The 10347-nt window shown below is 54.5% G+C and overlaps 7 protein-coding genes across 9 annotated transcripts; 5 read left to right on the top strand and 2 right to left on the bottom strand.

The window, feature by feature from the left end:
- Positions 1–318: 318 nt before the first annotated feature.
- Positions 319–585, top strand: PPTG_22382 (hypothetical protein; the record flags this gene model as incomplete). The annotated part of the gene is made up of 2 exons (XM_008903792.1): positions 319–419; positions 564–585. The coding sequence occupies 2 exons, from the start codon at positions 319–321 to the stop codon at positions 583–585; spliced, it is 123 nt and encodes a 40-aa protein (XP_008902040.1).
- Positions 586–1198: 613 nt separating this feature from the next.
- PPTG_08719 (hypothetical protein) lies at positions 1199–2132 on the bottom strand (the record flags this gene model as incomplete). The annotated part of the gene is made up of 1 exon (XM_008903430.1): positions 1199–2132. One exon carries the CDS (start codon positions 2130–2132, stop codon positions 1350–1352), a length of 783 nt encoding a protein of 260 aa, XP_008901678.1. The 3' UTR covers positions 1199–1349.
- Positions 2133–3338: 1206 nt separating this feature from the next.
- On the top strand, positions 3339–4317 carry PPTG_08720 (hypothetical protein). The gene has a single exon (XM_008903431.1). The coding sequence runs from the start codon at positions 3389–3391 to the stop codon at positions 4169–4171; it is 783 nt and encodes a 260-aa protein (XP_008901679.1). The 5' UTR covers positions 3339–3388; the 3' UTR covers positions 4172–4317.
- Positions 4318–4782: 465 nt separating this feature from the next.
- Positions 4783–5922, top strand: PPTG_08721. 2 transcript variants are annotated; one of them, XM_008903433.1, is made up of 2 exons: positions 4783–5557; positions 5657–5922. In XM_008903433.1, the coding sequence occupies exons 1-2, from the start codon at positions 4904–4906 to the stop codon at positions 5786–5788; spliced, it is 786 nt and encodes a 261-aa protein (XP_008901681.1). In that variant the 5' UTR covers positions 4783–4903; the 3' UTR covers positions 5789–5922. The 2 variants fall into 2 exon arrangements, with proteins under 2 accessions (XP_008901681.1, XP_008901680.1); XM_008903432.1 differs by having other exon boundaries at positions 4783–5788.
- Positions 5923–6628: 706 nt separating this feature from the next.
- On the top strand, positions 6629–8183 carry PPTG_08722. 2 transcript variants are annotated; one of them, XM_008903435.1, is made up of 2 exons: positions 6629–7252; positions 7289–8059. In XM_008903435.1, the coding sequence occupies exons 1-2, from the start codon at positions 6686–6688 to the stop codon at positions 8057–8059; spliced, it is 1338 nt and encodes a 445-aa protein (XP_008901683.1). In that variant the 5' UTR covers positions 6629–6685. The 2 variants fall into 2 exon arrangements, with proteins under 2 accessions (XP_008901683.1, XP_008901682.1); XM_008903434.1 differs by having other exon boundaries at positions 6686–8183.
- A 485-nt stretch (positions 8184–8668) lies between these two features.
- PPTG_08723 (hypothetical protein) lies at positions 8669–9577 on the top strand. Its single transcript, XM_008903436.1, has one exon. The coding sequence runs from the start codon at positions 8689–8691 to the stop codon at positions 9535–9537; it is 849 nt and encodes a 282-aa protein (XP_008901684.1). The 5' UTR covers positions 8669–8688; the 3' UTR covers positions 9538–9577.
- On the bottom strand, positions 9556–10228 carry PPTG_08724 (hypothetical protein). The gene has a single exon (XM_008903437.1). The coding sequence runs from the start codon at positions 10197–10199 to the stop codon at positions 9651–9653; it is 549 nt and encodes a 182-aa protein (XP_008901685.1). The 5' UTR covers positions 10200–10228; the 3' UTR covers positions 9556–9650.
- Positions 10229–10347: the final 119 nt, after the last annotated feature.

Below are 10347 nucleotides of genomic sequence, written 5' to 3' on the forward strand. Positions count from 1 at the left end.
CGCTAGGACATCCGTCGCTCTTTTAGCCCCTCGCAGTCACTCTGTCGCCCGTGTGCGCATCTCGCAGTGGCTCACTCGTCGGTTGCACAGGCTTACCTCGTGATGACGCTAGATCATCTGTTCAGTGACCTGTTCGTCGTCGTCAGCTTGCTGCTGGTGCTCCAACAGCCACAAGCCGTGGCGCTGCAGAAGGACGGTTTTGCTGAGCGCATTCTAAAAAAGCGCTAGGTAAAGCCATGTGTGGCCTCTTACCCACTGGTGAGCGCAATTCCGCCGACTTCCAACAGAGTGGAGCGTCTTTTCAGCGTGGCCCGAGCCATGATCGGACATGAACACCAAGCTCTTTCACCACTAGCTGTGGAAATGCTGCTCTTCCTCAAGGTCAACGCTTCGTACTGGGATGTTGAAGATGTTGACAGGTGTGTGTAAGTCGATTTGTCCGACGACACTGCTACGGTAAAGGGAAATACAGTTACTCTCAGCAATTACGCACTGACTCGCTCTCCTCCTATCAATTATTGATTTCTTACAGCTTGTTTTACTAATGCATTACGGATTTATAGTACCACGACGCAATCCATATAAATTCAATATTCGGAACTCCACTGGGGGGGGGGGGAGGTCCTTTCGGATTTATTATTTGAACAAGGACGGATTTAGGATTCTGAACGGACTGGTTGAATCGCTCAAACCCATAGATACTCAAGTGATGAAATTCATGGTTCAACTATCGAAAGTGATGTGGCATATTGTAGTCGCGCAGAAGAAGAGCACAGACGAGCATTCAAGGCTTGAATCTTAGACTGAGTTTTGACTGGCCGTTATGAATGCGGAGTTGGCAGATTCAACGACTCCCCCCCCCCCTTCCCCCCCGAACAACAACAAAAAATTACCTCCGCCCTTGATCAGTACGTGTGATACTAGCAAAGATTTGATGTCACTCCAAGCTCATGTCGATCAAGTTGTTTTGTTGCTTGCTATGAGCGAATCACTGATGTACAGTGGTTCACACGCGGTAGGAGGCCAATGCTCTAACGGCTTCAAAGTGGTCATCACCGCATTAAACATCGTAACAGCTTGACGGAAAGACGATTAAATCCTATTGTAGTATAAAGATTAAGAACCAACATTGGTTTTCAGAGAGACCGCCAACCGGTGCTACGTTGCATATACTGATATTGCGAATTGTATCGATTTGATTCAAGTTGTTCATTTATTGTATAGGGGTCTAATCTGCACCTTGAGATCTCACTCAATCTACGCAGTTACATATAGCTCTATGTGGTGTTGCTGGGGTGCCCAACAAGAGGAAGTTTCTGGATGACAAACACACTGCTTCGTGCGCTTGCTTAGAAGTTGGACTGGCAATCAGCCTGAACAGGAGTCGCAGGTGTCGGGGTGGTCGGGGCGGGCGTCACCGGGGCCTCAGTCTCCGTAATAGGGGCCTCCGGAGCGGGAGCAACCGGAGCTTCCGTGGCCGGAGCATCCGTCACCGTCGTCGGCGCAGGCGTCGGGGCCTCCGTTTCGGCCTCACCCTGCACCACGTCCACGTTCTGAGTAGCATCCTGCACGGTTGTCGAACCGCTCGTGGTAGCACCGTCACACTGCTCGGTTTCACCCGTACCAAAGTCCTGCGTCCAGTAGTGCTGGTATGTGCCTTCCTTGTTGAACGCGTACCCAGGGGCGAACATCGTGTAGTCGCCCATGATGTTCTCCAGGTGCTCCGGAGAGTTGATCCACGCCACCATCACGGCGTCCACATCCACCTGTCCAGCAGCCACGTTCTCAGCCACGGCGCTCCAGTCGTAACCGGCCTGCGTGATACGCTCCGACATGGTCGAGCCGTCCGAGCCGTCGTGGGCCATGTAGTCCTTGGCAGCCATATCATCCGAGTGACGCTGAGCAGCGGAGTGCAGCTTCTTGTTGAGGCACAGAGGCGACAGGCCCTTGGTGGCACGCTGCTTGTTGACGGCGGCCAGCATGGCGGGGGCGTAGTCACCGTAGGCCGCGTAGGTTTTGACGTTGGTGGCGATGGTGGTGCCGCCAAGTTTGCGAAGGTAAGATGCATCAGTGTTGGAAGCAGCCGCCACGATAAGCAGCAGAGCAAGCGAGGACTGAGCGATGTTCATCATGATTATTTAGATTGGTTTGTGGGTTGGTGCCGATTGGGGTGGAAGATGGCAAATTGAAAAGTGAGCTGCCTTTGGTTGGTGCAGCTATACGTCTGATGAACACCCTCTGCTCATATCACCTCACAACTCGAGCTGAGGACATGTTCAGTGTGGTGCTTTACGGCCGTCTGGCGCAGATCTTGTGGGTCACGGCGGCGGTGTCCGGTTGGTCTGTCCCGTGTGGTAATCCACCGCGAGCGTTGAAAACAGTTGCCTGCCTTGATCGATCGAGCGGAACAGAGACGGCGCTCTCCGTAGTCACCTTGCACCGTCATTTCGCTTGCAACGTCGTGGGTTGAATCGCCGTGTTGTGTGACTCGAGACCATCAAGAACTGCGCACAGAACCGAGAACCGTTCAACATTCGGAGAGCACTCGAATGGAGCTCGGAGCTTTCACCACTTCGTTCGCGACAGCCGTTAGCTCGATGATCCGTGCGTGCGTCGGCAGTGCCAGGTTGCGACGAAGGTTAGGATATCGTTTGTTGCTTCTATCGTTACTGTCGAGTTGGGTGTCCGCAGCTTTCGGCGCCGTCCGGTATCGACGACCGTGGCGTAATTCTGTAATGGCGGTCATAATGTACGCTTTTTCATAGCCCTCCGTTCCGATAAGTTCAGGTATCACATCGAATCGTGTGATAATACACTTGTTGTCGACACTGGTTTTGTCACTCTTATTGATTGCCGATCTAAGAAATTATAGTCGAGCTCTGACAACAGTCGCAACATTGCAACAATGCAATGTTCGAGTCGAGCATTGCATCGAGCAGCTCGACACGGAACTGTCGCGTCTTCGCGCAGTGCAGTTCGCTGAAGTCACATTTAGAGAGATGAGCCCCCAACTGTTCGCCCGTTTGCGGTCCAAACCGAATTGGCGACACTATGGTGGCCCTTTGCAATCTTCCGCTGCAGCACGTGGGCTCCAGTTCTTGGCCGACATGCCTTGTCGACTGAACACACTTGTGTACCAGGGTTTTTTGTGTCGGTATGCCACGTTGGCTTGACGAGACGCAAGGGACACTTTGTCCAGCACATGTCCTTCCAGAAAGACATCAGGTCACGGTATTGGACCGGAGCTCTGTTTTGCTCGTCACCGCAGACAAGATCGATGAACCGATCGATCGACTGTTAACTCCCTGACAGCTAAGTCTCAGTTTTCAATTTGCCATCTTCTTTCCGCATCGCAACCAACTCAATTACAACACCAATCTAAATAATCATGATGAACATCGCTCAGTCCTCGCTTGCTCTGCTGCTTATCGTGGCGGCTGCTTCCAACACTGATGCATCTTACCTTCGCAAACTTGGCGGCACCACCATCGCCACCAACGTCAAAACCTACGCGGCCTACGGTGACTACGCCCCCGCCATGCTGGCCGCCGTCAACAAGCAGCGTGCCACCAAGGGCCTGTCGCCTCTGTGCCTCAACAAGAAGCTGCACTCCGCTGCTCAGCGTCACTCGGATGATATGGCTGCCAAGGACTACATGGCTCACGACGGCTCGGACGGCTCGACCATGTCGGAGCGTATCACGCAGGCCGGTTACGACTGGAGCGCCGTGGCTGAGAACGTGGCTGCTGGACAGGTGGATGTGGACGCCGTGATGGTGGCGTGGATCAACTCTCCGGAGCACCTGGAGAACATCATGGGCGACTACACGATGTTCGCCCCTGGGTACGCGTTCAACAAGGAAGGCACATACCAGCACTACTGGACGCAGGACTTTGGTACGGGTGAAACCGAGCAGTGTGACGGTGCTACCACGAGCGGTTCGACAACCGTGCAGGATGCTACTCAGAACGTGGACGTGGTGCAGGGTGAGGCCGAAACGGAGGCCCCGACGCCTGCGCCGACGACGGTGACGGATGCTCCGGCCACGGAAGCTCCGGTTGCTCCCGCTACGGAGGCCCCCATTACGGAGACTGAGGCCCCGGTGACGCCCGCCCCGACCACCCCGACGCCGGAGACTCCTGTTCAGGCTGATTGCCAGTCCAACTTCTAAGTGGAGTGTAACGAAAGCTACGTATTGTACTGAGTTGGCGATGTATCCCCCATGTGAGATATGAAATAAATGGACAGGTGATCGGTTCTAAAATGGCCGTCACCGGTAGATGTGGAAACCAAATAGACGCTTCATTTCAACCACAAGACTTTCTGATGCGTATAGAGCTTCCTTTACATTTACCTTTTGCAGAGTAGCATAACGTCTTGAAGGAGTCAATGCATCCGTGCGGCGAAATTTTACTATAGTAAGATTTCTGAGACTGCATCGAGCTCGATTTGAGTCAACTTAGCGTTGAAGCTGCAAGGTACATGCAAAAATGGTCACCGGATACTGTCGCCTCGCTCAGCCTATCCACGCAAATTCTTGGTCTTGTTGCAGACGAACTCTCTGTCTTGGATATGATACTCTATGCAATTCGCGCCAAGTACAGCCTCAGAATTGAGCATGGGTAAGTTAGATTTGGCCACAGCATTGAGGTAAGTTCTCCACATTCTTCTGCGTCTTTACAATTTTGTTCCTCCCCGAGAGCGAGCGGCTTTCCATCCTGCGATGGTGACCGCGTGCATGGCCTGGGCCAGCCAAATCGGCAATTCCAGCGTCAGTGCCTCGACACCTCGTCCACTGTGCCACTCCACAATCGGACTGCGCAACGCTGCCAAACTGGTCTGTTTCCAATTCGCAATTTGCTCTCTCGGACACAGCTCACAGCACAACACACGCGCTCCGAACATGCTTTCCGTGTCCCAATTCTCGCTTGCTCTCTTGCTGGTCGCCGCCACGGCTTCCACGGACGCCGTGCCGTCGGGCGACTACTACTCCGCCATGCTTACAGCCGTCAACGCGGCACGCGCAAAGCAGGGAGTGCCGGCTCTTTGTATGAACAAGAAGCTCCAAGCTGCTGCCCAGCGTCACTCGGACGACATGGCGAAGAACAACTACATGGCTCACGACGGCGCCGATGGCTCTACGATGTCGCAACGTATCACCGAGGCCGGTTACGAATGGGATGGCTGCGCTGAGAATGTTGCTGCTGGCCAGGAGGAAGTCGACTCGGTCATGCAGGGATGGTTGGACTCTCCGGGCCACTACGAGAACATCATGAACCGCGACTACACCATGTTCGGCACGGCCTACTCGTACAACAAGGACACGACGTACGGAATCTACTGGACTCAGGACTTTGCCAGCGGTGAAACGGAGGCGTGCGACGGCGGCAACTCCTCCACGCCGGTGACCCCCGCTCCCACCAAGTCTGTCCCCGAGCTCCCGGCCACTGTCATCCCCAGCCAGGACACCCCGGCCACGAAGGGCCCTGTCGTCACCCCCGCTCCTACCACCCCGGCTCCTGTGTCTACCCCGGCTGCAACGACCCCGGCTCCCGTTGCCACCCCGGCCGCAACGACCCCGGCTCCCGTTGCCACCCCGGCTGCTACGACTCCGGCCCCTGAGGCCACTCCGGCCGCAACGACTCCGGCCCCTGAGGCCACTCCGGCCGCAACGACTCCGGCCCCTGAGGCCACTCCGGCCGCAACGACCCCGGCTCCTGAGGTCACCCCTGCTGCTACTACCACGCCTCCCTCGGCGTCTCAGAAGGATTGCGAGTCGAATTTCTAAGCAGAGCTGTATGACGAGTAGGTGGAGATGCGAACCCGAGTGTGGGTAGAGAGATCTGTAGCGACAGAAAGCTTCCGATCAATACACCATAAGAAAAATTCATAAAATGAAATTTATGTACGTACGAACAGTGCAAAAGCTACAAGTGCAGGTTGAACAAGATACTTTGCTTATTTTCGATCAAAAGTCTGATTAATTTCAACGCCCCTTTGCAACGTCGTTGCGATCCCGTATGGCAACCCCATCTGACTCTTTTTACTGTTCGTAGACGCATGGAAGAGATCACGGGAGCATCATCAGTGTATGATGCTGGTCTTCGAGAACTCATTCGTGAGCAGCAGATCGGTTGACATTGGGCAACGGCGAGCCTGGAATCCAGGCGCTACCGGATTGTACGCAGCACTTTGTGAGCCGCACACGACAACATTACCACCTCGCCGTTTCAGAGTTCAGTAAGATGTCGCTACTGCCGTAAAGGAATTTGGGGGCACAAATGAACTCTCTGGCAGTAACAACGCTTGCATACGGGTGTTTCTTAATGAATCGCGTTCGCCGAACAAGGGGTTATTCGCGAAAACCTTGCTCTCGACTGATATCGTCGCACCGAGCAGATCAAGTTACGGTCTGGAGATGACAGGCGAACTCAAAACTTTTCGAGTCGAAACTCGCAGAGCGATAACTGGAACCATGGGTGCACTCCGCGTTGCTACGACGACGACGACTTCTAGCGATTAATGCTTCCTTCGTGGAGGACAGCCCACCTTTTGGTGGAAACTGCAGAAAGCTGGAAGACGCCCCTGCACAGGCTCAGTTCGGTCATATCCTCACAACTCAATTTACCACCGAGTTCGCAAGTGCAACAACTTCCGACCCAACTCCCCGACCCAACGCCGGAATATGATCGTCCTACGACCTTTGTTCTCGTACTTGCTCGTCCTCGCTGCGGTGGCGGAAGCTGCCAACCTCAGACAAGCTCAGCGTAACTTGCAGACTTACACCTCTTCTGACGAATATCTTTCCGCCATGCTCGCCCGTGTCAACCAAGAACGAGCGGCTTACGGATTACCAGCACTGTGCACCAACAAGAAACTTCAAGCCGCGGCTCAAGGACACTCCGATGACCAGGCAGCCAACGACTACATGGATCACACGGGCACCGACGGCACGAGTGTTTCGGAGCGTATCACACGATCAGGCTACGACTGGAGCGCTGTGGCCGAAAACGTCGCTGCCGGCCAACCTGACGTCGATTCCGTCATGGAGAACTGGATGAACTCCCCCGGTCACCGCGAAAACATCCTCGGCGACTACACCATGTTTGGCTGTGCCTATGCGCACAACGCCGGCACTACGTACCAGCACTACTGGACCCAGGACTTTGGAACGGGTGACGCCGAGGAGTGCGACGGCGGTAACGCTGCTGTTGAGGTGCAGAACACTGTTCCTGAAGAGGCCCCCGTTGAGGTGCAGACTACTGTTGCTGAAGAGGCCCCGGTTGAGACGGTCGTGGATGAACCCGTCACAACTACGGACGACAGCAACGCTCATGTACAGGAGACTGACGCACCTTGCACGGATGCCCCAGTCGTTGATGAGCATGAGACTTACGCCCCTCACACTGATCCCCCAGTCGTAGTGTACGAATCGCATGAGACCGAGGCCCCTGTCGAGGAGACGGAAGCGCCTTGCACCACCGAACCTCCGATTGTGGTTGATCCACGTCCGTACGAATCGCTCGAAGTCGAGACTCTTGTCGTTGAAACTTATGCCCCTCACACCGACCCACCACTTCCGTACGAGTCACACGAGACGGAGGCTCCAGTGGTTTATGGAGAGGAAACAGAAGCGCCTTACATTACCGAACCGCCGGTCGTCGTGGTTGATCCCCTTCCGTACACCCCCGTCGTCGATGGCGAGGAGGGGACGGAAGCGCCTTGCACCACCGAACCGCCGGTCGTCGTGGTTGATCCCCTTCCGTACACCCCTGTCGTCGATGGTGAGGAGGAGACGGAAGTGCCTTGCACCACCGAACCGCCGGTCGTCGTGGTTGATCCACGTCCTTATGATCACGAAGAAGAGACGCCCATTGTGATTGTGGACCCGCCTGAGGCTTTCACGGATCCCGTCGCTGAGCAGCCAGAAGAAACCCCCGTGGTCGTGGTGGACCCTCCTGAGGTTACTCCTGCACCTGAGGTGTACAAGAACTACGCCACCCCAACCACCCAAAGCCCGGCGACTGACCACGTGGAGGACTGTGATCCAGCCTTCTAAGATGTGCAGTGCAGCGGTGTGAACTCTTTTTTTTGCTTTGTTTTGTTTTTACTTCGATTGCATCCTCTAGTTATTCACGTAAAAATGAATGTTGATCCATAGATACTTAAAACTTCGCTTTCAGGCTTTGACATTGGTTGGCATATTCATTGTTCCCTCGGTTGCGGCAATGAAGCAACATTAACAGTCGATAATCATCGTGTGGTGTTCGTGCGGAATTGGTAGACGATAAGAAAAGCGGCTGGCGATGTTTTGTGTAAGTTACCTCGCTACAGCAATGCGGTCTGTGATGCGTCCAATACACGCAGGAATTGTTTTGCGTAGGGAGTATCTTCGTCGTATGGGGTCGAGACACCAGCCAGTAGAGGGAGATACCAACCTTGCGGTGCTAAAACATACTTCGAAGAAAGTATCTGTCTGCGGCATCTGGCAACCGTTTAGTGGATCTCCCCCCTTATAACCACCCTACACACCTGAAGATCAGGCTAACGAACGCGAAAGGCGAGCTCCATGTGGCGCTACGCAAATACTTTACCTCAAGAATGCACGAGGTGCTCGCGCCCCAAATGCCCCCACACCGAAGTCCATTATTCATTTTTCCACTCTTCAACAACAACTAGAACTTGACCATGATGGCTATTTCGAAGACCTCGTCCGCAGCGCTTCTCCTCATCGCCGCAGCTTCTACCGGCGTCTCGGAAGGCGCAAACCTGCGCCAGATGCAGCGAAACTTGGGCGCGACGTACTCGCAGTCCAGTGACTTCCACTCCGAAATGCTGGCTCGGGTTAATAAGGAGCGTGCTGCTGAAGGCCTTCCTCCTGTTTGCGGTAACAAGAAGCTGCTTTCGTCATCCCAGCGTCACAGCGACGACATGGCCCAGAACAACTACATGGCTCACGACGGAACGGACGGCTCCACGATGTCCCAACGCATCACCGACACGGGCTACAAGTGGAGCGCTGTCGGCGAGAACGTTGCTGCCGGTCAGGTAGATGTCCAAGCCGTCATGGACGCCTGGATGCACTCGCCTGAGCACCGTGAAAACATCATGGGCGAGTACACCATGGTTGGAGTTTCGTACGCCTACAACGACAACACCGAGTACAAGCACTATTGGACCCAAGATTTCGGCAAGGGAGACACCGAATCGTGTGATTCTGACTCGAACCAGGAACAAGAACAGAGTCCTGATCAGGATCAAGTTGCTCAAAATGACGACAATGTTCAGGGCGAGGCCGACAATGAGGAGACGCCGGTCCCCAAGACTGCAGCTTACGTGACTGAGGCACCAGAATCTGAAGCTCCGTGCCCCGAGGAACAGCCTGGCAAGGTCCAAGGTGTGACCGGCACGGATTCGCAACAGCCTAGTGTACCCGTGCAGGACACTACTCCGGCACCGGAGGCTCAGCGATCTGCTGACGAGCAAGACGTCCCTGGTAAGGTTAGCTCGGCGAACGACTGTGACGCGAAGTTCTAACACAGCACGGATCTCTAATGTAATATAGATGTGAAAACCATTTTTGCTGCGTTATACCATTATACGATGTTTGGCCCATCTCAACATGAACGTAAAGGGTCTAAGCTCTTTGCTTACATCACTTGAGAGACATCGCAGGATTCGACGTCACTCGTAGCAAACTCTTGCGCCCAGTAGTGCGTGTACATTCCGTCCGGGTTGAAGGTGTAACCCGCCCCGAAGTGGGTGTAGTCTCCCAGGATGTTCATGCGGTGACCGGTCGAGTTCATCCACGTGACCACGACTGCTTCAGCATCTGCTTGGCCACCCGCGACGTTTTCAGCGATCGATTTATACTTGTAACCAGCTTCCGAGATGCGGCTTGGAACTGTGGATCCGTCCGATCCGACGTGGTGAAGGAAGTCGTTCGCAGCCATATCTTCCGACTGACGCTGAGCGGCCTTCTGCAGCTTGGCACTTGCACAAAGTGAAGGCAGACCATTTGCCGCACGCTCCTTGTTGACTCGGGCCAGCAACGCACTGTAGACATCGGTCGTTTCCGAGGATACCTCCAAGGTAGGCGAAACATTTCGAAGTTGGATGCTGCCAGGCTTGAATACAGTGGTGACGATAGCAACCACGACGATGACGACTGCAAGCGAAGACTGGGCAAAACTCAGCATTTTCAGCGGCACGGATACTTCAGCCTCGGAGAAATGAAGAATGATGCCGCTACACGCAACGCATGCCACGCAGGCGTGAGCCGTACCCTGGGTACAGACGTGGTTCAGTAACGACCATTTGAAACGACATTTCTCATTATGAAATCGG

Source organism: Phytophthora parasitica, assembly GCF_000247585.1.
Source record: "Phytophthora parasitica INRA-310 unplaced genomic scaffold supercont2.16, whole genome shotgun sequence".
NCBI classification, from domain to species: Eukaryota; Oomycota; class Peronosporomycetes; order Peronosporales; family Peronosporaceae; genus Phytophthora; species Phytophthora nicotianae.

Excerpts from the sequence above, each read along its gene's own strand:
- PPTG_08720 (XM_008903431.1), top strand. The coding sequence starts at position 3,389 with ATGATGAACATCGCTCAGTCCTCGCTTGCTCTGCTGCTTATCGTGGCG.
- PPTG_08721 (XM_008903432.1), top strand. The coding sequence starts at position 4,904 with ATGCTTTCCGTGTCCCAATTCTCGCTTGCTCTCTTGCTGGTCGCCGCC.
- PPTG_08722 (XM_008903434.1), top strand. The coding sequence starts at position 6,686 with ATGATCGTCCTACGACCTTTGTTCTCGTACTTGCTCGTCCTCGCTGCG.
- PPTG_08723 (XM_008903436.1), top strand. The coding sequence starts at position 8,689 with ATGATGGCTATTTCGAAGACCTCGTCCGCAGCGCTTCTCCTCATCGCC.
- PPTG_08724 (XM_008903437.1), bottom strand. The coding sequence starts at position 10,199 with ATGCTGAGTTTTGCCCAGTCTTCGCTTGCAGTCGTCATCGTCGTGGTT.